Source organism: Mesoplodon mirus (assembly GCF_964341445.2).
Source record: "Mesoplodon mirus genome assembly, chromosome: 3".
Classification (NCBI taxonomy): Eukaryota; Metazoa; Chordata; class Mammalia; order Artiodactyla; family Ziphiidae; genus Mesoplodon; species Mesoplodon mirus.
In genome coordinates, this window is record NC_138978.1 from 56,789,671 (window position 1) to 56,815,885 (window position 26,215).

The 26,215-nt window shown below is 35.0% G+C and overlaps 1 protein-coding gene across 5 annotated transcripts in view; it reads right to left on the reverse strand.

The window, feature by feature from the left end:
* The window catches only part of DOCK7 (dedicator of cytokinesis 7), a 200,107-nt gene that overhangs the window by 20,963 nt on the left and 152,929 nt on the right, over positions 1–26,215 (reverse strand). For 2 of the 5 annotated variants that reach the window (XM_082616170.1, XM_082616168.1), the window contains 12 exons: positions 22,338–22,520; positions 22,093–22,228; positions 18,076–18,172; positions 15,469–15,565; positions 14,995–15,129; positions 13,593–13,745; positions 8,286–8,444; positions 7,528–7,628; positions 6,454–6,646; positions 4,928–5,071; positions 2,256–2,387; positions 686–700 (listed from right to left, as the gene is read on the reverse strand). In XM_082616170.1, the coding sequence (XP_082472296.1) occupies positions 686–700; positions 2,256–2,387; positions 4,928–5,071; positions 6,454–6,646; positions 7,528–7,628; positions 8,286–8,444; positions 13,593–13,745; positions 14,995–15,129; positions 15,469–15,565; positions 18,076–18,172; positions 22,093–22,228; positions 22,338–22,520 (1,545 nt within the window). The remainder of the gene's footprint in view (positions 1–685; positions 701–2,255; positions 2,388–4,927; positions 5,072–6,453; positions 6,647–7,527; positions 7,629–8,285; positions 8,445–13,592; positions 13,746–14,994; positions 15,130–15,468; positions 15,566–18,075; positions 18,173–22,092; positions 22,229–22,337; positions 22,521–26,215) is intronic. The other 3 variants (XM_082616171.1, XM_082616169.1, XM_082616172.1) reach the window with 2 other exon arrangements.

Below are 26,215 nucleotides of genomic sequence, written 5' to 3' on the forward strand. Positions count from 1 at the left end.
TCTCTTTATCCCTCCCTCCAACAAAATTCAAATGACAAAAGTGAATTTCTTTCCTCAGTAGTGCTTATACTCAAGGTTAAGTGACTCAAGATCAAATTAACACATTCTTTCATCTATTCTAAGATGCACATTTCTGGCCCATATTTTAGTATCTCTGTAGTTGGCATTCATCTTTTGACTGATAGAATGTTGTAGTTTAATACACAGGGTATTTTTTTTTCTTTGTTTCTTAAAGGCATGGAAAATAATGGGATGTCTTACAATTGATGGCATCTTAGATCAGATGAAATATTTTTTATTTACACCTCTGAGCAATAACATATAAATCGACCTCTGTAAAATGAGGTGAAACAATATGGTTAAAAAAAGAAATTTGTGTGTAAATGTTGATGAAAGAAAATGCTTCAAAGGATAAAAACAAACTAAGTGATGACAAAGTGGCTCATTTACCAAAGAATCTCATTAGTGTAACATATGGATTTCCATGCACTGCCTACAACCTCTTAATAATAAATTTCTTAACATAACTTACAGTATTTTAACAAAATTTCTTTGGTTAATGAATTCAGTTGACAGCAGACAGCAACAGAATGCCCACAGCTAGCACATGTGGGCAAAGCATTGGCATAAGAAATCTGATCAAATCAATCTATTAGTGTCTTTAACTAACTAAAACATTACCTACCTCCCAGCCAGTACTCTGTATAATAAAAAGTAAAAAAAGGGCAAAGTCATAAAAAAAAAAAACTGTTTAAAAAGAACAAAAAAAAGCCAAAGGAAGTTCAGTAGTGTAAGGCACCATATACCATAAATTCTTCTTCGTATAGAAAACACCAGGGTACTTTTAACACCATATTCCTTCACTTAAGACCTGTGATAATATTATAAATTCCTTGTTCAAAACCTAGAAGCTAAAATTTCACCTTTTAAAACTTTAATAAGTGAAAAGTACAAATTTGGGGGAAAGAAAGCCAACTACTTGTTTAATTTGTGTCTAAATTAGATCACTAACTAATGTGAGCTGCACTTCACTGAAGTACCACAGGTAAATTGGAATAGACATTGAAATTTCACTCAAATGTCTTTGATACAAATGGATGAAAGTTTCTTGGAAGCTACTAGCTCTAGATGTTCCGGACCTGATGTGTAATTTGCAATTTATAGCTCTGGAAGCTGGGATGAGATTTCCTTAACAGTATATGTACAACTGATTATAAAAAGACCCAACTGTTGTGATCAAGAATCCTAATGATCTTTTGCAACTTCAACGTTTTAGTAATGATAATAAAATTCTGGCTTAACAGTATAGTGGCCCTATTTAAGACTTAAAAATTTTCAGATTATATCAATTCATCCAGAACAGCTTAGTCCATGGCAAGAAAGAGGAGGTCAAGTTGATAGACAATAAAGTAGGACTAATACCGAACGAAAAAGTGGAAAACCAGTACTCCACTTCCTTCTTTGATGATGGCAGTAGCAGACAACAGCATGGGTAGCACAGGGAAGGGAAGAGAAAAGTGGAGAAAGAGGAGCCTTGACAGGATACTTCAGAGTATTTCAATGGAGCCAGTGACTCAGCTTCAGGGAAATCAACTGCTGGTAGTCTACCTCATTTCTAAACCAAGTTTATTTTAATTTTAATTTTAGTGATAATATGTGGATTCTATGAACTATAAACAAGTACTGAAGTCATACTATTATAACTGAATAAACATGACAACCATTTATTCATTATTTTCACTAAACATTATTTTCATATTAGAAATATGTCAAAGGATGATTGAATAAAAATATATGGAAAAAATAGTTAAAAGTTCAGTTGAAATCATTAAAAATGTTAGGAGTTTATTAAACTTTCACATCATTTAATAAAAAGTTAAACATAAAAACTTTTTTGGCAGCAAATGAATAGAAATCAACTTAAAAATCAGATTCATAACTATAACCCACACTGTGAAACAGAAAATAACTCACAATTTAAAAAAATTTAACAACTAGTAATAATTCAAAAAAAGTGAAGGAAAAAAAGAGAAGCTACGTGGAAAGATTATGATGATCATAATCTACTTTAGGTAAATTCAGTTTTGTTAATGAGTCTTGCTTTTAGCCATGAACCATCATTTTGACACTGTTCGTTTGTAACCTCATTAGAATGGTCATTTCATGAGATCTAGTTTGACATTAGTACAAAGCAACACTAATGCTTGTAGACAGTTTTCTCCATTTATACTGAAGCTAGAAAGTACAATCATTACCTGATGAACAATTTTGCTGAATGCTTCTTGAAGTTTACCATGAATCGTGGACAGTTTCTTTGCATCCCGATTAGCTTCATGAATAGGAATAAGTACTTTGTAAACCTCGTTAACTGCTTCATACATGCCAGCCTATAAGAATAATAAGATATTGCTTTCTTTTACATCAATAAGAAAGTGAATTACAATTTATGAACTCACAATATTTCTACTAAGACAATACTACTGTTTTCCAACAGGACATAAAACAAACACTACTAATTTTTAATTTGATTAAGGCCTAAAAAAATAATTTTGCACAATGTAATATTATCTCTTCTAGATAGATGAATGGATATGTATGCATGTGTGTTTGTGTCTGTGCATTTAAAATACACACACATAGGGCTTCCCTGGTGGCGCGGTGGTTGGGAGTCCGCCTGCCGATGCAGGGGACACGGGTTCGTGCCCCGGTCCGGGAAGATCCCACATGCCACGGAGCGGCTGTGCTTGTGAGCCATGGCTGCTGAGCCTGTGCTCCGCAACGGAAGAGGCCACAACAGTGAGAGGCCCGCGTACCGCCAAAAAAAAAAAAAAAAAAAATACACACACATAATATATGCATATTTATATTTCTATATAATTTGAATTGGACATTTTGCTTTTATCTACCCAGTAATTACTTAACTAAAATAAATGTGTGTATGTGTGTGTCCTCATATACGCACATAAACTTTTGTAGAAACTAATTCTGAGCAGAGGAATAAAAGAAACCCAATTATTACATTGGTCACAGATACACAAATATCAGATAACCTGTGGCCTCCTAGGACACTAAAATTATTAACTTTTCCAAAATATTAAATTGGCACAGGAAATCTTATTGGAACTCTCCTATGGAAAAATCACTGATTTTTAACAAAACATAAGAAGGTTCTGAACCACCAGATTTTATTCAAATAGGGGATAGTTGGTCAGTAGGTGGCCAAGGGTTGCTCTGGTTATAATCAGAGTAAGGGACAAAATGTGTTTACACTGCTACCCACTCTCTTGCCTTTAGTAATGGATTGATGGCTGTAGTGAAGGAAAGGAGAGATATTTTCCAAGAGCCACTGAGTTCCCACTGCCTCATACATCAGCAAATATTATTTTCCCAAGGAAAACATATGGTTCTCATATTTTCTAGTCAGTTCACAGGAGTATATTTAAGCAACATGTAGCTGTAATAGTAAAGTACATTTAGTGTAACTAAAATGCCCAGTAATTATTTTACTTAATATTAAATAGATTAATTGAAAAAGAATGAAATTCACAATTATATGCTCTTGCAAAATATAGGCTTCTGTAATATAGGCCACTGTACCCCAATCTAAATTCACTGCTGTGAATTATTAAAATTAAACACATATACACAGAGAATGTATATTTATTAAAATATTCCATTAATACCAAAAAACTTTTTTTCCCTGCTAGTTCAGATCACTTAAACTGAAACTCAAGGAACAGAGATCTGGGGTAGGAATCGGGACAATCAAGGTCTTCAAAAACAAGAAATTTTAAAGTGGACCAATGCCTAACGTTCTTTGAATCTCAGAATCATTATTAAATGAATTGCTTCTAAGTGCCAGTAATGATAAGAGGATGATAATAGCAAACACATTAAAACTTACTTGGAGCCAGGCACTGTGATAAGCACTTTACATAGGTTAACTCATTTAACCCTGATAACATTCCTTGAAGTAGGTACTATTATTTGATGCATTTAATGGTTAAGAAAAGTGAGGCACCGGTAGGTTGAGTAACTTGTGCCTGAAGTGATTTAACTACTAAGGCAGCAGAGCCAGGATCTGAATTCTGACTGTATGCCTTCTAAATCTATACCCATAACCAATATATTTCTGGGGAGGGTTAAGGCCAGGAGAAGCAATAAACAATTCCTAATAATAGTACAATGGGGAAGGTGGGAAACACTGTATATTACATCAAGCTTCCCTTTTACCTTAACATGAACCTCACTGTCTCCCAACCTTGGTGCTGGGATACTAAACACTCAGCAGAAAACTCACAGAAAGTAGGTGACCATATCACCATGGTTCAAGAAAGTAAGCAGGGATTTGGCTGGCTGTTTTTTCCTTCTCCAACAAACATCCCATCTCAGATCCACATGACTGCTTTAATTCTTCACATACAGATGGGGAGGGACAAGGATTAGAGTTATAGCATGGTAGGGTAGATCAGACAAGGGATCTAGGATGCAGTTCATAAAGCTCCTGATAACACTTCAATATCTACCTAATAGAACTCACTATGCAACCAATGGGATGAGTGGCCATAATTTTCCTGAGTACCACAGGCTTTCTGTTTTGCTGGGTTTTTTTTTTTAATTTTAAAGTTTTAGAAAATGTTTGGTGGTAAAGTTTTGTAAAGCAAAAAAAAAAAAAATCTCTTATAGACTAAGTGTTGGTTCACAAACAAGCAGATGACAAACACTGGAGGAAGTGACAGACTATTAAAATAAAAAGGAATAAGCAATGATGAATCTAGAAAGAAAATGTTACTACATGGTTCTTAAGGTACTTAGAGAAAACTATCATAAAGGAGAAGCAGGGTCGTAGGCAGAAAGCATAAATATACATGTCACTAATAATTAAGAAGTATGTAATTGTGGGAAGAAATGAATAAGAGTCATCTACCATAGAGAAAGAAGCAGCTGCTTGTTCCAGTAATCCCACAAGTCCTGACTCAGTAAAGTACTTTCCAGAGCAGATACCTTCTTCATCTGGAGATACCACATCATCTGAAACTGCAGATTCTTCTAAAACATTAGATGAAATATTCTAGGAGGAAAAAAATGTTTAAGGCTTGTGAAATGGAATTAATTTCTTAACATGAAAGATGTATATGAAGAAGTAATTGACGATGAAATATAGCTATCAGCTTAAGTTTTTTCAAGCAAAGGGTAGTCAATGCAAAGATAAAAGACAAATCTCCAAAAACTTTTTGTACTGTGAAGATGACAATAAAGTGTAACACCACTGCTAGATAACTTTTCCATTAATAAAAAGTTGCAAGAAAGAAAATTAAGAAAAATCATGGGCTAAGGAAAATCATAATATCACAAAGAACACCTACGGAGACTTAAACAATCTTTACTTTTAATTTAATTGATCTTGCTAAAACTCTCTTTCAGGGAAAATAAGGTACAAAAATGGTACCTTGGCTTGCCTAACATACATCAAGTTAATGAGAAAACTCAGGTATATTAAAAGCCCTCTTACCCAATGAGATTGGGATCAGCCATAATTTCTAAAAAAGAAATGATACCTACATACCTTAAATATTTGATTTGAACCTAAATATTCACAGAAGATATACACTCATTTGTCAATTTCCTGAAGTAGATCTAAGGCCTTTTCTTTGTGTATGGGTCTTGAGATCAGAGTTCCATGTAATCTCTCTTGACTAAATACCCACAATGCAACCCTTATTTAAGATTTCCAGTTTTGGTTTCTTTAGAGTAAAACTTGAACTTAAAAGATTATCAAATTATCCTAGACTTCTTGGAGCTTTTCCCCCATTCTTTCTTTATTTGTCTGATCCCTTTGCAAAACATTCAACTTGGTTTTCCGAGAAACAATAACTCACTTTCTTTTTGCATTTAGATTTATCAGAGAACATAATATTTAATTAAATTTTGTAACTTCCCAAACCTGGCCTTAACAGGTTTTAAGAAAAGCAAAGCATAACTAACTCTTGGTAAGTAAAGAATTCAACTAGTGGGTAAGGGGGATGTAACCGTACTAGAGCATAAACTATCATCTCTGAGTCATATATTAGCATATTTATACAGGGAATGGAGAATGTTGGTTTACCTGGTATTTTAATTAAAAGCTAATTAAGAGTTTCCACTGAATTCTGATTCTCAATATTTTGAATGTATTTCATAGATGCTACAAAGTCCACAGCAGTATAGGCAAAGAGAATAAATATACACAGCACTGATAATGCAGAGGTAAGAAAATGTGGAAGAGAACTAACGAGAAATATACTTTAAAAATGTATTAATGAAAGTGATAGTGAAATGTTAATTCATCTACTGAAGTATCGCCTTCAGTCTTTATGCTTTCCTTACAAGCTGAATGAATCTAAACACCAGTGAGAAAAGTTAAATCCAAAAAAGGACATACCTTGATTTAATGTAAACCTGGCAGATTCCTACCTGAAATGTTACACATCCCACAGGAAGATATTTCCGGTCCTCCAGCATGCTCAGATATTCAGCAACAAGTGCTGCTGAGTGAACGAGGCACTGGGCAGCTTCAGCATGATTGCTGCGTTCCGAGTGTTTGCCAGCCATGTTCTGCAACCAGGTCAGCCGCAGGTCTGGAGAGGTCTGGTACCCCTTGGCAATTCTAGTTAGAACAGAAATTCTTCTCAATTAGCATTTGCTTCCCAAGCTGGAAGGGAGTTCAAATTGCTTGTTCAGTGTTTAGGTTTCTGTTATTGAACACAACCTATTAAGACAAGTTTTTGGGTAGTATGAAAATGTCTTTGAGTATGCTTAGAGAAATAACTGTGGGCCAATGGAATGGTAATATCAGTTTTTTGCAGTGGGGGGCTAAAAAAAGGACATTTTATACGAAAATCTGGACACTAAGGAAACAATCAGTAAGGGAAAAACTGGGAATTTACATGTTTATTATGGGAATATAAACAAGTTTTGTATTCAAGGAAAAAAATTTATAAAAGATTGTTTCACTGTATCATCTTTGTGCCTTTAAGGAACTCCAAAACTGTAAAAAGAGAAGGTCATATGGCAAAGAAAAAGTCAAGTTTTACTTACATCTTTTAAGATGCAACAGGAATTACAAAATTCTCAAAATACCCTATAAATATTATCCTATAGGCAAAATCATATTTAAAATCAGCAAAATTAATACTGTAGTAAAATGTTAATACACTGTATTTTCTTCCTAAAGAACTGATGTTTACATTTAAAATATGGATCTTGGGCCTTCCTAGGAAATCTAGGGCCCAGGATGCCAAGGTGTTAAATGTGTCATTATTTTAAATAATCCTCTTGTTTTTGATAATCAATAAATATACCGAACAATTATTCATAGTTCTTAAAAGAAGAAGTGACACAGGAGATCTGATAAAGCACATATTGACTTTTCAGTTACCATTAGAAAACAACAAATAATTTTTGTATTTTTTTAATCTCATGTTTTCTGTGTATTGGACTAATTTAAGCCCCATTATACAAGGTATAAGTGAATCAAACAAATGTTACCTGTACATTAGATCAATCAACATTTCAGGATCCTCCTGGTGTTCCTTCATTTTAACAGTATCAGAAAGGATCATATGGAGATTGAAAACCAAATCTTGGACCTGTAGCAGAGAATTGTATGAAAAACATCCTTCAACTGTTATTCATTCACAATCATTAAATTAATTTGGAAGATATTTCAGATAAGCATCTAAAGATTTCAAAACAAATAATATGATTTTGATATAGTTCTAAAGAGTCTGGGTATGCTGGGGTAAGATGCGTGAAGGGTAGTAAACTTTATACAAATTGCTCAGCAGACTGTTTTTTCAGTTCTCTCACCCAGAAACAAGTAGAACTGTAAGTAGAAATAAAATACATATAGGGATATAGGGAATACAGGAAAAGAACACAAAAGGAAATTTTCTCCTATGTTTCAGATTTTCCCAAAAGGTAGTTTGTAGAAACTTTAGTTTTTGAGGCAAATTACATTAATCAGTGGGAATAGTTTAATCATAAAGCTTTTTGTTTGTCCATACTGCCTAAGTCTAACATTATTTTGGTATAAATTCACAGAATTAAACACCAAAGATATTAACCATGCTGAGAAGGGAGGGTGGCTTATTAAAACAAAGAGATTCAGCCCTATCTATGACACACATGGATGAAAGAAAAATGTAGGTTCCTCCAGCTAAAACCAAAGTTTGATCTAACAATTTGGAAAATGCCTATTTACAATTCCTGTTTCAATTAATGCTCTAAAAAGTAGCATTTCTGACCTGATCAGGAAATGTTGTCTCCCTCAATTCCAAGTCTTCTTCAGCATATGTCAGTATAGTCTTTAGAGAACGTCTTAAGAATTCTTCATTAAAATTCTGAGATGTGCCCACCAAGGAAGACAGTGACATGGTTACCTGCATTTTAACCCTGGCAAAGTTCTGTAACAGAGAAATTGCCAGGTAAACATTTAATACAGGAAAGCTTAAAGCGAAAAAGTATTTTTTTTTTTACTTCCTAAAAGGAAAAGGTTAGTAAAAAAAAAAAATACCATTCTATGCAAAATATTTTTGAAAAAGTAATGAAATATTTATATTGAAATCTTATTTTTAAAAGGACATAAAGCTTAGAATCTTGCTGTAATAATAGCCTACAAAAGGGGGTAAAAAATAAAAATGTGTGTTAGACTCGAATTAGAAGTTGTGCCTAGACTTTACATTGATCTATTATGAGGTATATGTTATTAATAATAATACCATTTTTACAGATGGGTTAAAGAACTTGACCAGCATCACAAAATTCTTAAGTGTTAGATGCGGTCTTTGCATTCTAGCCCCTTTCATTAGGTCCACTGCTATGAAAAAATAACTCACATCCTGTATAAAGAAACTTAAAGGTAGAATCTTTGGAGTGATGCCTATAAGAGCTTACATTCTTCCTTTTCTAGCGAAAATTCATTTCTGTTGCACCATTCCCCATTGTGAAACCACTCTTAAGAGGTTATCAGTGACAACCTAGTAATCGCCAAATCCAAGATACTTTTTTGTCAATATTCTACTTGACATCTCTGTATATTTAAATGTATTGATTACTTTTGCCTTGAAAATTGCCTGCCTTATCTTCACTGGTACCACTTTATCCTGATTTTTCTATTCTTTATCCACTCTTTTTCTGTCTCCTTTATTCCTCAGTTGTCCTTCTTAAATATCACTGTTCCCAAAGATTCTGTCAAGAAACCTTTTCACTTGTCATACTCTAAACAGCCTCATCCATTTCTCTGCCTTGGACCAGTACAGATACATGTCTATGTCTTCAGTTCATATTTCTCTCTTGAGCTCCAAGATGTTATATTTTACTAGATGGTTCCTTATGAATGTCGCATGGGTACCTCAGTTTTAACACTTCTAAAATACCTTCTTGGAACTTCCCTGCTGGTGCAGTGGTTAAGAATCCACCTGCCAATGCAGGGGACACGGGTTCGATCCCTGATCCGGGAAGATCTCACATGCCGCGGAGCAACTAAGCCTGTGCGCCACAACTACTGAGCCCATGTGCCGCAACTGCTGAGACCACGTGCTGCAACTACTGTAGCCTGTGAGCCTAGAGCCCATGCTCCGCAACAAGAGAAGCCACCGCAGTGAGAAGCCCATGCATTGCAATGAAGAGTAGCCCCCGCTCGCCCCAACTAGAGAAAGCCTGTGTGCATCAACGAAGACCCAGTACAGCCAAAAAAACAAAGAAACAAACAAACAAAAAACACCTTCTTTTCCTATTGATTAAATAAATGGTGCTACTATTCTTGTAATCAGTCACTCAGGCCAAAAATCTAGGAGTCATTCCATTGTCATTCTCCCCTCTCATTATTCATACCATAAATCCAACCCACACTAACCTCTAATCTGTTCCAATCTGTTCTTTCTCCATTCCCAATGCCATTTCTTTAGTTTATGCCCTTATCATTACTGTAATAACTTCTTAATCAATCTTTCGGCTTTTTTCTCACCCCTTTTTCTCTCTCCCTGATGCTATAAGTAGCATCAGGGAAATTTTTGTAAAATGTAAATCTGAACATGTCAGTCGTCTTCTTAAAATACTCCAATGGCTGTTCACAGCTTTGAGGATAAAATTCGAATATCTGACCAAGTAAATATGTCAAACTATATGGTGGGAACTGAGAGTATAGTGAGAAACAGTGTCTGCCCTATGACAGCTTAGTACAGACATGTCAATTACAATTTTTATCTCTTATTATTCTCCCTTTGAGCCATAAAAATTAAGAAGTGCTAAAAAAGTTTCCTTCTCTGCCTGTTTTCTACTCTCATCTCAATGCCTTTCTAATTATCTATGTGCCATTTTCTTTACCTACAAAGTTCTACCCACCTACTTACCCATCTGATTGGGCAATTCTTCATCCTTAGTTCAAGCATCTCCTCTTTCTGATAATCCATCTTTGAGAGCATAAGCTCTTCTTTTTTTTTCCAACGTCATTTTTTTTTTGAGAGCATAAGCTCTTTTTCTCTGTGCTTACACAGTCCCCTGTGCTTACCTCTCAGTATATTAATAGCAAACACTTATTGAGCATTTGCTCAGAGCCAGTTACTGACATAAGTGTTTTACTTAATTTATATAATCCTCACAAAACCATGTGAAGTAAGTACTTACTATTACAATTATTAGCTGAACATTAGCTGTTCATCTCCTACCCTAGTAGATGTTAAGCTATTTGAAAATAAGGACTGTCCTTTTATCTATGTTTGCCCAATGCCTACCACAGTACCTACAACACAACTTAATACTTAGTTCTACTAGTACTTCTTGATTCTATAAACTATATAAAATCACTGCCAGTTAAAAAACTACCTATTCCTTTGTAGAGGCACTACCTCACACTAAGATGATAAATCATCTATTTTCATCCTATTATATAAAGCTTTCCTAAAATAACAGAAGACTGAATCAAGAAAACTCCAAGTGTAGTCAAATTTTAGGGACTTTATTTCAAAAACTAAACAAGATCCATAAAGTAACTAGATTCTTCTGTTCTGAATTAGGAAAGAGGACTTGGCTTCCAGTAAAAATAGGATAGTGTGAGACAGCAAGTTCCTACTTCTCCTGGATTTCATATAAAAATAAAAGATGGGGCTTCCCTGGTGGCGCAGTGGTTGAGAGTCCGCCTGCTGATGCAGGGGACATGGGTTCGTGCCCCGGTCCGGGAAGATCCCGCATGCCACGGAGCGGCTAGGCCCGTGAGCCATGGCCGCTGAGCCTGTGCTCCACAACGGGAGAGGCCACAACAGTGAGAGGCCCAAGTACCGCAAAAAAAAAAATAAATAAATAAAATAAAAGATGAACAGAAAAAAATCCATAAACTGTATTTCAGCAAAATGAGGAGACTGATACATAATCGATATATTAGAAAAATGCATAAGGGTTGCCAAGACAAGCTAAATAGGAAGCAGTTTCAATGGAAGGCAAGGAGGGGATAGTAAAAAGTGAGGAATCCTAGGGTGCAGATTTAAGAAATAATGGGAAAAATACTTCTTTTAAGTAAGAAACTCACTTTGAAGTGATTAAATACTATCTGTCTTGGAAACAAAATGACCTAAAAATCTGGAGGGACTGGTTAGAAACAGATTGACCAGAAACTTTAGGAAGTTAGGTAAGATGAGTATACAACAGCAAAATCCCATGACAGACACATTCCTGAAGGAATGTCCTATAAATACCTGGGCCAATATAAACTATCTCATTCTATGTAGAGTAACAAAAAGGTAAAGAAGATCAGTGAAACACCAGGTAAGAAACACTTAATAGGAAAATATGGTCATGAAACAGGTGAAAATTCTAATAAAATATTTTACCTTAAATTATAAAAAATTTATGAAGCCATTCACTTTAGAAAGGAAAAAAAATGGCAGAAATAAAAGAACTCAAGGAAAGCCACTGTGATAGCTAAGATTTTCTTTCACCCCCCAAGAACCAATATTCACTAGCTTGGTGACAATACTGCCTCCACTGAGAATGCATGATTAAAGAAATAGAGGGCTGAGGGTATTATATAATTATAAAGGTAATCACTAGAACAATACAAAGTTTCTTAAATGTAATGAAGACTACACCAAAAAAATAAGGTGAACAGACCATAAGTGCAAGATGAAAACAACCAACAAATTTTCTTAAGGAGAGAGGTGGGGAAGCGTTAACAAAATAATACAACACAACTCTAGGATGTATCTGATAGAATAACAAGTATGAAAAGGTTTAATTCAACTTAGAGACTGGATTACAAGGCAAAACCCAACTCTATGTTGTATATGAGAGGCATGTTTAAAATAAAGTGATTCAAAAAAGTGAAAACAAAATGATAGGCAAAGGTAACCGAAGACACGTTCAAATTAGAAAGAAAGCAGAGGTATCTTAATACCATACAAGACAGAATTCAGGCCAAAAATATAAAAATTTTAAATGAAACCAATTCAGGGTCTTTTTCAATTTTAAAGGGAATAATTCATAGTAAGATATAATAACTATGAATAGTAGTTATAAATATACCAAATAGTTATGAATATCAATTTACCAAATAAGACCTAAAGGAGAAAGAGACAGTGTGTAGGCTTTAAATCATCACCTTCAGTCCACCAAATGGACCAAAAATAAAGAAAAACAGAATAATGTAATTAAAAGGTATATCTGTTTAACTCAATACTCTGAAAATAAAGAGTACCCCTTCTTTTTAAATGCTTGCATAACATTCATAAAAAAATTACATGATTGGACACACAAACACACACATCCATACTACCAAAAAGGAGACACAGTATATTAATTGTATGATCACTTTGCAATAAAACTAAAAATTATCAGGAATTCCCTGGTGGTCCAGTGGTTATGACTCCACACTTTCACTGCTGAGGGCCCAGGTTCAATCCCTCGTTGGGGAACTAAGATCCTGCAAGCTGCAGCACGGCCAGAAAAAAAGAAACAACTAAAAATTATCATCAAAACTTTAAAACTTTGGGTTAAAAAGAAAATATAAACTGAAATTACAAATATCTACAAACCAAGAATACTGAGAATACTACATATCAGAACCATGAGACACCAAAAACAGTGCACAATGGAATATTCTAGACCTTAAATACTTACATGATTAAGAATAAATGAACTAAACATTTGACTCATAAAGTTAGGAAAAATACAACACAAATCTATTATCAAATAAAAAAACATAAATGAAAACATGGAATTCTTCAAAGACTGGCATATAATCATAAAATATCAAGCCAAGATATTTAACTTTTAATTTTCCTTATGACTTTCATTTCACTTAATGATAATAATTAAAATTTACAATAGCTCAACATTTATATTCTAAATCTGTACTACTACACATTGTTTTTAGTATAGGAAGTAAAACTGAAGATTTGGACTTTTATAAGATGTCCACAGAATGAGAAATAGAAAGACAAATATTAGACTCAAAACATACCAAAAAAATTCCATGCTCCCCCCGAACCCATTTCATAGTTATCTACAGAAGTTATATTTCCTAATGAATCAAAGATACAATCCTGAGATGAAACACTTACATTCCCAATCTCAAAGTTCTGTCTCATAAGTAGGTAAAGGGAGGCACTAGCATGTGACCGTATTGTACCGATGCTACTGCTACAGTGCCGCAGAAGCCGGAGGCATAAATCAGCACACTGCTCTGTCTCCTCTTCAAACAAGAGTTCAGGGAACTGTAAAGAAACAACACCAGCACTGAATTTATGCAGTAAAAGTTCCAGAGATATGTCAATATAGCCTGATGTGGAGATTTGTTGGTGTAGCCCAGGAATTAAAAGAATGTTAAGGGACAATATTTACTAATGGTTAATAACATGGCCCACAGAGCCAGACAGACTGGGTTCGAGTATGGATTACACTAGTAATACGGCCTTGGACATGTTTTCTCATCCTTAAAATGGGCCCAATAATGTTATCTATGTGGGATTGTATGACTACCTTAGATTAGATAATGTGCATAAAACACTTACTACTATAGTAACTAACATATAATAATTCTGTGAAATGTTTTCATTATCACAAAATAGTATATAAGTTATTTTCACTGGCTCAGTTTCATCAACAGCTCTGCATTCCATCTTATAAGATGACTAAGATGAAATAGCTACCTTCAAGTATTAAGAACACACATTTCCAGAGGAAAACAAACATAGGAAATAAATATTTGAAGTAGTTGAACAAACAGCAAAAGCACCTTCCTTTCCATTTACCATAGGATAAGCTAATTTCAACAGACTGAACAACTTATACATTGAATTCTTGATAAATCAAGTCAATAAGGGACAGCCAAAATAAAATGAAGAGAAAACACAAAAAGCCCCGTATTTAAAATAAGCTATTGGGCTTCTCTGGTGGTGCAGTGGTTGAGAATCCGCCTGCCAATGCAGGGGATACGGGTTCGAGCCCTGGTCCAGGAAGATCCCACATGCTGCGGAGCAACTAAGCCCATGTGCCACAACTACTGAGTCTGCGTGCCACAACTACTGAGGCTGTGCGCCACAACTACTGAAGCCCACGCGCCTAGAGCCCGTGCTCCGCAACAAAGGAAGCCACCGCAATGAGAAGCCTATGCACCGCAATGAAGAGTAGCCCCCCCTCGCCATAACTAGAGAAAGCCCGCATGCAACAACGAAGACCCAATGCAGCCAAAAATAAATAAATAAAATAAATTTATTTAAAAAAATAAATAAAATAAAATAAGCTAGTAATTTCAGGCCCTTCTCCACATCAGAACTACTCTTAGAAATTCCAAAAGGTAAGCAGTAGAAAAAAGGCAAAGAAGAATCATGAGTCTTAGGTTATTACTAAAATTTTAACTATAAGTATATTTAAAATATGATCAATGTATGTGTCAAATGATCTTAGACAATGTTAATAAAGAAAGCAAAGTCTGACAAAACAGCAGGTTCAGAAATAACCCACCTTTGAAACCAGGGCTCTCTGGGTAGCAAAACAGTGTTGTAGATAAACTGCACTTTGATTACAGGCCATGCTATGTAGTAGCACTTTCAGCACCCCACCAAGGATGCTCTCTTTGGATTCTGTTACAGAAACTGTCTGCAATTTTAAAATAGATAAATAAAATAGAGATGTTAACTGCAATTTGGTTAGAGAGGGAGAATATGTATAAGTAACAAATAAAAATTTTAATAGGAAAAAGATAATGTAGGATCTAGGAAGACCTCAAGGAAAAGAAGCTGAGACGGATTTGGATTAAAAAAAAGAGGTGGAGGAGAATGAATAGGTTTTAAATGAGAAAAGAAGAGGAGCAAGGTCATAACTTCTAGGATCTACTGATATTTAAATGTAACTATATGGTTCAATAAATACTTTTTCCCCCCAACCCTAACTTATCAAATCTATACTACTTTAAATTCCTCTAACTTGTGTTCTTACCTGGACAACAATCTCTAATGTATCCAAAATGATTAGATTTGCTTCAGTAGCCAGATTTCCATCAATCAGTGCTTCATGTTCAATCTCTGCTCTTGACCTAATACAAAATATTATAAGAAATTATATTTATCTTTTAGAAAAGCCAATAGATCTGCAATTCAAAAAAGACTTAAAGATGCACAGAAATAAAAAACCTTGGAACCCTTTTGCTTTTTCAGGGGAACCATTTTTCAATATTTGCCTGAATGCAAAGTTACAAGAGAATAAGGAAAAAGACAGTATTTTGCATATTTTAAAACGTTTTGTTTTAACCTACATTTTTTCAACCATGCCAGTACAGACTTTCTCACCCCATTACAGTGCTACAGTGCCACTAAAGGCATAAATATTTAGTTTTCAGAGATGCAGCAAACACAGGAAAAAACTTCTATTCTGAATGGTATGTAGACACTAGGTGGTGCTATGTGGGCTTGTATTTAGGGCTGCTTTCATGTAAAGCAACATTCAAAATGTTTAGTATTCATATTACTATTTCAAGGATTTTCAACATATTTATTTAAGATAAAAGATCTTTTTAAAAATAAAGTTTTGTCTAATTTCCCCAAATTTTTGATACAAAAATTTTAATACAGAAAATGATTGAACTCTTCAGTGAGACTCTGGATGGAATCACTCATTAGAAATAAAACAACTTGATGTAATGAAGTGGTTTACTTGAATACTAATATTTACAAAAGTATTATTTAATGAAAATAAAAAACTTAATAACTATATATGATTTATGAGTAAAGATGACATTTGTTTTAGTTGCAATACATATACAGAATCTATATATTACATCCAAGTAGACAAAAAACCCATAAATCAAAGCAAAAATAAAAGGATATATTAAATGCTAACTTTTCAACGTTCTTAGATGTTAAAGTCTGAATCTTTATTACTGTCACTAAAGAGAACAGTTCATGAATTTACATTTTATAAATTAAATTTAAGGAGAAAATACAGTATAGTTAGAATTAAATTGGACAACAAAATATATAATATTCAAACTTAAAATTCCAGCAAGATTTTGTGAAGAAACATGACAAAACAAGATGGTTAAACAAAAAGAATCAGGAAAACACCAAAAAAAAAAAGGGCTCCCTTAAAACATAGTAAGGTAAGCAAAGAGAACACATTATACAAATGCAGAAATAAAGCAACATACTAATAGCATAGTATCTTGGTGCTTTTTGATTTCTAAAAAACACAACACGTGGAAAAATAATAAAAGAAACGAACATGGACAGAGAGGACAGAAATGCAGAAACTCAAACTTTAAGAATTTTTAACACAGTTATATTCAGTATCTGCATTCCCTAACAAATTCATACATTGAAAACCTAATGCCCAAGGTAATGGTGTTAGGAGGTGCAGTTTTTGGAAGGTGATTGGATAATCAGGGCACAGCCCTCGAGAATGGGATTAGTGCTTCTATAAAAGATGCCCCAGGGAGTTTGCTTGCCCTTAAACCATAAGGGGACACAGCAAGAAGTCTGTAACCCAGAAGAGGGCCTTCACCAGACACCAAATCTGCTGGTGCCATGATCTCGAACTTCCCAGCCTCCAGAACTGTGAGGAATAAATTTCTGTTGTTTAAAAGTGACACAGCATGTGGTATTTTGTCATAGCAGCCTGTAGAGACTAAGGCTGTTTCTGACAATGCCAAACTCATCTATATGGTACTGACCCTGCTGCTTCTCTCTCTGCTGGCTCTCACAGGGACTTGCTTCCTGTGTTTCATGATTTTACTGTCTGAGAGCTAATATTTCTTGAAGTTCAACTGTGAGAATCCTCTAAAGCTTGGGCTGAAGATCGTTCTCAGGGTGGCCAACCATCCAGGTTAGGACAGGACTGGGAGGTTCCCTGGGACGTGGGACATTCACTACTAAAATGAGGAGTACTAGGCAAACCCAAATGAGTTGGTCACCATATGCTCAAAGCTGTGGGGGCCAATCAAGTTACTTGAGAGCTAACTTGTAATTACAAACTATCAGGAAAAAATGTTAGCCCCATGACACCTGTAATGCCAAGTGTCAAGCCAAGCAACTTTACCTGTGGTTACCTGGGCAGTGAGAAAGGTTTACTTCCAGTTCCCCTTAGGCTGAAGATGCAGTCCTTTAGGATTGTTTTTGGCGGTAGGGTGGTCAGTTAGTGTACCTAGTTTGCCTCCATGATAGAAACAGAAGACTTGTAGAGTGTTTTGTCTTTCTTTATATTTTAAGCTTTAAGAGGGCAAAGATTAGTTTTCTAATTTTTTGTAATCCCTGAAATATTTAGTTCAGTGTGACACCCAAAATATATTTAAAAAATAGTTGCCGAATGCATTTTCCAAAGGGGATTGTTGGAGGAAAACAGAGTAACATGTGAATATGTAACCTTTTGTTTTACTATACCATATGAAAAATTCTTCCCTCAAATCATTTTTAATCTAAAATTTAAAACTAAAATATAACTATTTTGTCTTCTAAGATTTGAATGCCTAATATATAAAAAATAACACTAAAAGTAATCATTATTTGAAACTCAACAAACCCATCAGTAAGATAAAACAGAAGGTTAAATTACTTGTCAAGCTTCTCAGTGTTTTGACGCCAGTGAGTCATATCCTTCCTCCACCTCAGATTTTCTTGACTCCCAAAGGCACTTCCAGATGGGCTTCTCTCTGTCAAACAAATTTCAAAACCTTTTTTTAATGTTATTTCAGTCAGACCACATACATGTATATTTGCAAACATATAAGAAATCCTACATGTTATTAATTTTATACACAGCCACCTTATCCTCAGTACAAGTGGAAAAACCAACCAGACAATGGTGCTTTTTATTAAAATTTTTCACAACAGTTGCAGAAGAAATATATTTGCTAAATGTAATATAAAAAAAACAAACATGCTTTTAAATAAGCAAACTTTCTAATACTGACTTTCCCAAAGTCCTAACCATGGTTTATAAGAACACGCATGATATGATCTTATTTCCTCCCACTCTTGTTTATACTACCATTATTGTGTGTGTGTGTGTAGTTTCACTACATATGCTACTGATTTAGGATGTGCGCAATGGTGGTTGTTCCTTTTACCTGATTGTTTTTCCCACAAATTTTCACTGGCCAATTATTCATCACCTCTGCAGAAAGGCCTTCCTCAACTCTCTACCACTTCCTTTCCTCTTAATTTACTTTCTTTCTCTCCATAGCACTTATGACCACAAGAATATAAGCTACTTAAGAACAGAGATTATGTTCATTTTGTTCACCCCTTTATGTCAGGTACTGACAAAGTGTCTGGCACATCCTGAGAACTCAATAACTTTTTGTTTAATAAATAAACAAATTAAGAAGGATTGAGGGGCTTTCCTGGTGGCGCAGTGGTTAAGAATCCGCCTACCAATGCAGGGGACATGGGTTTGAGCCCTGGTCTGGGAAGATCCCACATGCCGCAAAACAACTAAGTCCGTGCGCCACAACTATTGAGCCTGTGCTCTAGAGCCCGCAAGTCACAACTACTGAAGCCCACGGACCTAGAACCCGTGCTCTGCAACAGGAGAAGCCCCCCAATGAGAAGCCCGTGCACCACAACGAAGAGTAGCCCCCACTCGCTGCAACTAGAGAGTAGCCCGTTCACCACAACTAGGGAAAGCCCACGCGCAGCAACGAAGACCCAGCGCAGCCAAAAATAAATAAATAGAGATAGATAGATAAATAAATAATTTTTTTAAAAAAAGGATTCATAAAGTATTATTTATTTTGGTCCACAGAAGGCAGGACAGGAGGAAGATAGGGGCTTTCTCCCAAGCGGTTTCTAGGATGGAAGGCAAAATGAATGGTATGGGCTCCTTAAGGGGCAGCAGCAATAGAACTGATTCATACCAATCCAGCAGAAGTGGAGAAGGCATTGAGAATTGTGGAGAAATATAAACAATAGAATCAAGTCATGACTTCAAGCTTTCAACTAGAAAACTAATGCTCCTTTTTGAAAACCATGAAGCTTTAAATTGGCTGGGAAAATGGAAAGAAAAATGAAAGTAAAAATTCAGAGTTCAAATAGAAATTTTAAAAATATTGAGAAACAAATATAATTTGACACACAATAAAGGACATGTCTGGATACTCCTGCTTTCTCTCCCTTTCGTTCCCTTTCTTTCTCTCTTTACCTCTTTGATTTTGAAACCTCAGTCTTTAAGAAATTTTGGGAAAGAAAGCAAAAAGATATGTCTATATTAAGACAGTTAACAAAATAAGTAACTGTGATCTATTTTCATTTTTATCATTAACTTTTTTTCCATGAAATTGTCTCTCATCTCCTTAGTTAAGAATGTCTATCATTAGATGACCTAGCTTATTAAGTATCCAAATATATAAGAATTGCAAAGGTTTAATTTTTCAAAGACAAGAATTTCAATTCTTTTTTTAAAATTGAAATACAATTGACATATAACATTATATTAGTTTCCGGTGTATAACATAATGATGCAATATATGCACATACTACAAAATGATCATCACAAGTCTAGTTAACAACCATCACCACACATAGCTTCTAATATTTTTCTCTTACGATAAGAACTTTTGGGCTTCCCTGGTGGCGCAGTGGTTAAGAATCCACCTGCCAATGCAGGGGACACGGGTTTGATCCCTGGTCTGGGAAGATCCCACATGCTGCAGAGCAACTAAGCCTGTGCGCCACAACTACTGAGCCTGTGCTCTAGAGCCCACGAGCCTCAGCTACCGAGTCCACGTGCCACAACTACTGAAGCCCGCCCGCCTAGAGCCCATGCTCCACAACAAGAGAAGCCACCGCAACCAAGAGTAGCCCCTGCTCGCCACAAATGGAGAAAGCCTGCGCACAGTAACGAAGACCCAATGCAGCCAAAGATAAATAAATAAATATTTTTTTTTAAAAAAAAAAGAATTTTTAAGATGTACTCACTTTGCAACTTTCAAGTATACATTTGTTAACTAGAGTCACGGTGCTATAAGTTACATCCCCGGTACTTACATATTTTATTACGGTGAGTTTGTACCTTTTGATCCCCTACACCCATTTTGTCCACCTCTACCCCCCACATCTAGTAAACACCTATCTGTTCTCCGTATCTATGAGTTTGTGGGGTGGGGGTGGGGGGTTAAGATTCCACATACAGAACTTCATTTCTTACATTTAAACAGTGGTAGCTGTCCAAAGGCCACAAGTTTAAAAATGTAACAAACATATCGGTAACAGCTCCACTCTTTCCAACAGTAAGCCTCAGAAAGAGCTACTGTATAATATAAAGAACACTAAACTGGCAGTCAAAAGATCTTGGTTCTATCAGTTTATAATCTTAGGCAAGTTATTTACCTCTGTGAGTTTTATTTTATCTTAAAGATGAGGATAATTATTCATTAGGCTTTGGTAATAATTAAATGACCTAGAAAGTTAATTTCCATACTTTATAGATGGTTGTTGTACATACTAAAAGAGTTAAAAGAAAATCAATAGGTACATTGTAAACTGTATATAACTGAAGTGAACAAACAGTGCTCTATTAATTTCAAAGGCAAAGACTTTGTTTTATTCATTATTAAATTCCAAACACACATAGCATATAAAAGATATTTAAGTTTACTTAAGAAAACAATCACTAAGTTAAATGGCCTATCAAAAACAATAATTAAAAAATATTCATGTAAATGTACATTCACATTTTAAGTCAACAAATATATATCGAGCTGTTAGCGAATGTCATGTACACAGATGACTAAGCCATGTCCCTGACCTTAAGGAGCTCTCAGCAACAATATTACTTTAGAATTTGCGAAATGTTTACACACACATGGTCACTACAAAGATGATAAGATCAACACTACCTTTTAAAATCTCAAAACAATCACAAATGGATGAGGAAGGGGAAAGTGGGGAGATTAAGTGACTTGGCCAAAGTTATACGGCTATTGGGTAGCAGACCAGGGATTAGAAACAGGTTTCAAATGCTACAAAATTGTCTTCTCTTGCTGATATTTGAGTTTAATGGGCAATATCTTTGCCTTATATACAGGGTATATTAAATCACTGCAAAACTAGGAAACTTTTAAGAGTAAAAAGTGATGCTACATAGAATGGATGACCAAGAGAACCATAATGTAAACTATAGACTCTGTATGATAATGAGCATCAGTATAGGTTCATCAGTTGTAACAAGTGTACCACTCTGGTAGGGGAGGTTGATAACGAGGGAGGCCATGCATGTGTGTGGGGACAGAGGATATATGGGAAATATCTGTATCTTCAGCTCAATTTTGCTATGAACCTAAAACTGCTCTTAAAAAATCTATTTTTAAAAATAAAGGATGCTATTAATCACACAAGGGCAAGAGAAACAAACTGAGATTATCCAGAGCAAATTGTAAGTATGCTCACCCTACTTAAATAGGAATTCTAATGTGCAAAGAAATGGCTATTCGAGTTAATTCACAGTTACATTTAAAACACTATTTTAAAAGTGTAGAATTGTTACTGAAGACTTGCAAAAATGATCACTGTAATAGTGTTCAAGGAAACTGAAAAATATTCTCACCAGAAGGAGAAGATACTGTGTACATACCAAGCTGTCCTCGGCTTCGGCGCACCATTTCTTGCCTGGCACCTATGCTTCCAAGAATAGCTTCCTCAAGCTTTGCTCTCATGTCCTTTGATTTCTTAAAGGTCAAACTATTCATTCTTTCAAACACTTTCTTTCCCTAAAATTTAAACATTAGAAAAGAAGACACATTGAAGAAATTTTCTTCTTCTTTTCCATATTATGTTTCCCCTCTTGTTCATCTTTGCAATGGCACAATGATCACTTACTTTGTACTCAAAGCAAGATACACAAAGATAAAGCAGATCTAATAGCCGGTTTAGCTGCAGGACTGAGAGATCTGTAAACCACTTTTGTAAAACTGTCTCATCTGCATTCTTGAGAACCCAAAGCAGACAGATCAAAAGACTCCGACTTGATTCTGCTGAAAAGGTAGTGTGTTGCCTGCCACTCTGAAAATAAAAAGCAGTAGAATGAGACACAAAATGATCAAAGACCATTTCTTTTTTTCAGTTGTCAGTTGTTTTCTTCTAAAAGCAATACAACAATTACTTTAAAATTAAATATTTCAAAAGAACAATCTGGGGCTTCCCTGGTGGCGCAGTGGTTGAGAGTCCGCCTGCCGATGCAGGGGACACAGGTTTGTGCCCTGGTCTGGGAAGATCCCACATGCCGCGGAGCGGCTGGGCCCGTGAGCCATGGCCGTTGAGCCTGCGCGTCTGGAGCCTGTGCTCCGCAACGGGGAGAGGCCACAACAGTGAGAGGCCCGCGTACCGCAAAAAAAAAAAAGAAAAGAACAATCTGATTTAGACAATACTTGTGTAACTCATATAGAACCTTAAACTTAAGGTCCTGACATTTAATGAACCTTTCCTAGCAATAGAAGATTGCTTTAATCTATGACAGGGCTTCCAGCAGACTATAAACGTAACAGAAAACATAAAGGGAAAAACTAAAAGGTCCTATTATTAAAAACTAAGATATATACCAAAGACTATCAGACACGATATAAATAAAGGAAAAAAAATTGACTCTATATAAGACTATTTTAAGAGTATTATGTGATAACAAAATGTTTATCAGGTTTAGAGAATCACTATTTCCTATCAAGGGCCACAGACAAAAGGAAAAAGTCTTAGACCACATATAAGTAAAAAGTATTTTTACTTAGAGCATATAAATTTAAGGTTATATTCCCAACCTTCGATTTGTATTAGTATACAGTGTGTGAAATACAAACAAAAACTAAAACTAAGAACTTGTTTACAGTACCATTTATTGAATATTTACTCTCTTCCAGTCATCATACTGAGCTCTTTGCATATATTATTTCATTTAGTCCTCCAACAACATTACTAAGCAGGTTGTATCATCTCAATTTTACAGACAAGAATGCAGGGTGACAATAATAATAATGATGATGGCAAATAATGATGATGGCAAAACATAACAAAATTTGAAATGTGCTAGACACTATGCTAATTGCTTTTTCTTATTTAACTCTCTCAACAGTTTTATGAGATGGTATTAACTATTGTTATTTCTAGTTTACAGGTAAGGAAACTAAAGGCTAGAGATTAAGTAATTTGCCCTAAATCACATTCTAAGAAAAAGTAAAGCCACAATTTTAGTCCAGGTTAACCAGACGCCTAAGCTTATACTCTTCACCATTATACTACATTCTAATATTTGGTTAATAAATATACTAAATTATAATAAGAAAGCAGTGGATAGGATGTTGAGAGGAATTACAAAGGAAAGCCATGACCTCAACTACTACCCTAATCTCCCCTCTATCATGCATGATGGTTTCCCTTGAAACCATCTAAAGAGATAAATATTATTACTTACTCCATTCTACAGACAAGAAAACTGAGACAAGAAGTAGTTAAGTATCAATATTTTGTGAAAGTATTTTGCAATAAATGGTGGAACTGGTATTCAAATGCAGAACGTGTGGCTCCAGAAACCAAGCCCGTATCCACTATGATTACTGCCTTTAATGGATGCACACACATGTAAATAAATTCACATACATAAACTCACTTAACCACTATGCTATACTGCACCTGACCTGGACACAAATAGCTTTGACTCCCACCCCCAAATCCACAGTCTCTCTCATAAGGAAAATGCTTCTTTATTTTAAAAGTAAGCACTTTCTATAGCAGAACTTTCAGGTATGCATAAATATATTGACTAAATTCTCAGTGACTGATTTTTTAAAACAAAATTTTAAAATTATACCGAATTCGACAAACAGGTACACACTAACATTTCCTATACCCCCACATAAACTGCAATAACACAGTGACACAGTCTGAAGAAAGTTGGACAAACATGAAAAAGACTCAGTAATGAAAAGATGTCAGGTTTCCCCCAAATTGTTTTACAGGATCAATGCAATTCCAATCAAAACACCAGCCAGGTTTTTCCTGGAAGTTGACAAACTAATTTTAAATTTAATGGGGAAAAGCAAAGGGCCAAAAATAGCCAAGGCACTCTTGAGGAAGAACCAGGTAGGATGGGGGACAAATTTGCTCTACCAGATAGCAACATTTACTAAATAGTTAGAATAATTAAGACAGCTCGATATTGGCATATGGATAGACAAATAGTCTAATGAAATAATAGGAAGCACACAAAAAAATCCTATGCATATATGAAATTGTGACATATAACAGAGCTGGCACTATGAATCAGTGGTGGAAGGATGAATTATTCAATAAATGGTGTGAGATAACCAACTTCCCTTGGGGGAAAAAAAGTAGACTCCTACCTTGCACTATTGTACAAAAAATAAATTCTGGACAAAGAAAGAACTTAAATGTTAAAAGGAAATATAAAAGAACATATTTGTAATCTTGGGAGTAGGACAGAATTTCTTAAATAATACATAAAAAGCGTAAACCATAAACCACAAAAAGATGATCATATTTGCTTACACTGAAATTGAGAATGTGTGTTTGTTCATTCAATTAATAAATAAATAGATACATAGAAAAAGCACACCATAAATTAGTAGAAATTTGTTGCATATAAAACCAACAAATATACACTACCAAATGTAAAACCGATAGCTAGTGGGAAGCTGCCACATAGCACAGGGAGATCAGCTCAGCACTTTGTGACCACCTAGAGGGGTGGGATAGGGAGGGTGGGAGGGAGATGCAAGAGGGAGGAGATATGGGGATATATGTATATGTATAGCTGATTCACTTTGTTATAAAGCACAAGCTAACAGACCATTGTAAAGCAATTATACTCCAATAAAGATGTTAAAAAAAATCACTATGTTAAAATGTAAAAAAAAACAACCACCACCACCTGAGATTTGTATCCAGAACAGTCTTTCTCAGTCAAGTTTCTATGAGAGAATTAAGCCCTACAAAAAACTGAGGGGCTGTTTTCTCCATTCTCTCAAAGCATTAAAAAAAAAAAAAGAACCTTCTGGTTTGGTATTACCCATCAATGAATCTTCTGTGAAGGAAGAAACCACAACCCCAGGACTCTTATTATACATACAAGTAATACTGCAAATACAAAGTCTAGTACAGAGTCATGAACTAGGCACACAAAGAAGCAATACATCATGAGTGAGAACTGACAAAACAGATAACAGAAAAAGGTACATTAAGACTTGAGGTATTGACATTATCAGAGACTATAAAATAACTACACTTTCTATCCACCCTTGCCCAAAAAATAAGATTAAAAATCTTGACTGGAAACTTGAAAATATAAAGAGAAATGTTTTATTGAAAAGAAACAGCAGAAACAACAGAATTTAGAAAACTGAAAAAAATTTACCCAATAACTAAATTAAGAACTCAGTGGGTTGGTGTAATGTAATATCAGGTATAGTTAAGGAGAGAATTAGTAGACTGAAAGATAGATCAAAAGAAAAGTGCCAGCATGAAGCACAGGTTAACAAAAAGATGGAATACACAGAAGAGTAGAGACAAAGATTATTCAATAAAAAGGACTAACATAAGTTTAACTGGAATATGAAAGAGGAGAGACAGAATGGAGAAGAGGACATATTTGGACACATAACAGCTGAGAATTCCATAGAACTGAAGATGCTGAATCATAAATTTAAGAAGTCAAAAAAAGCTACCAAGCAGAATAAACATAAAGAAATTCA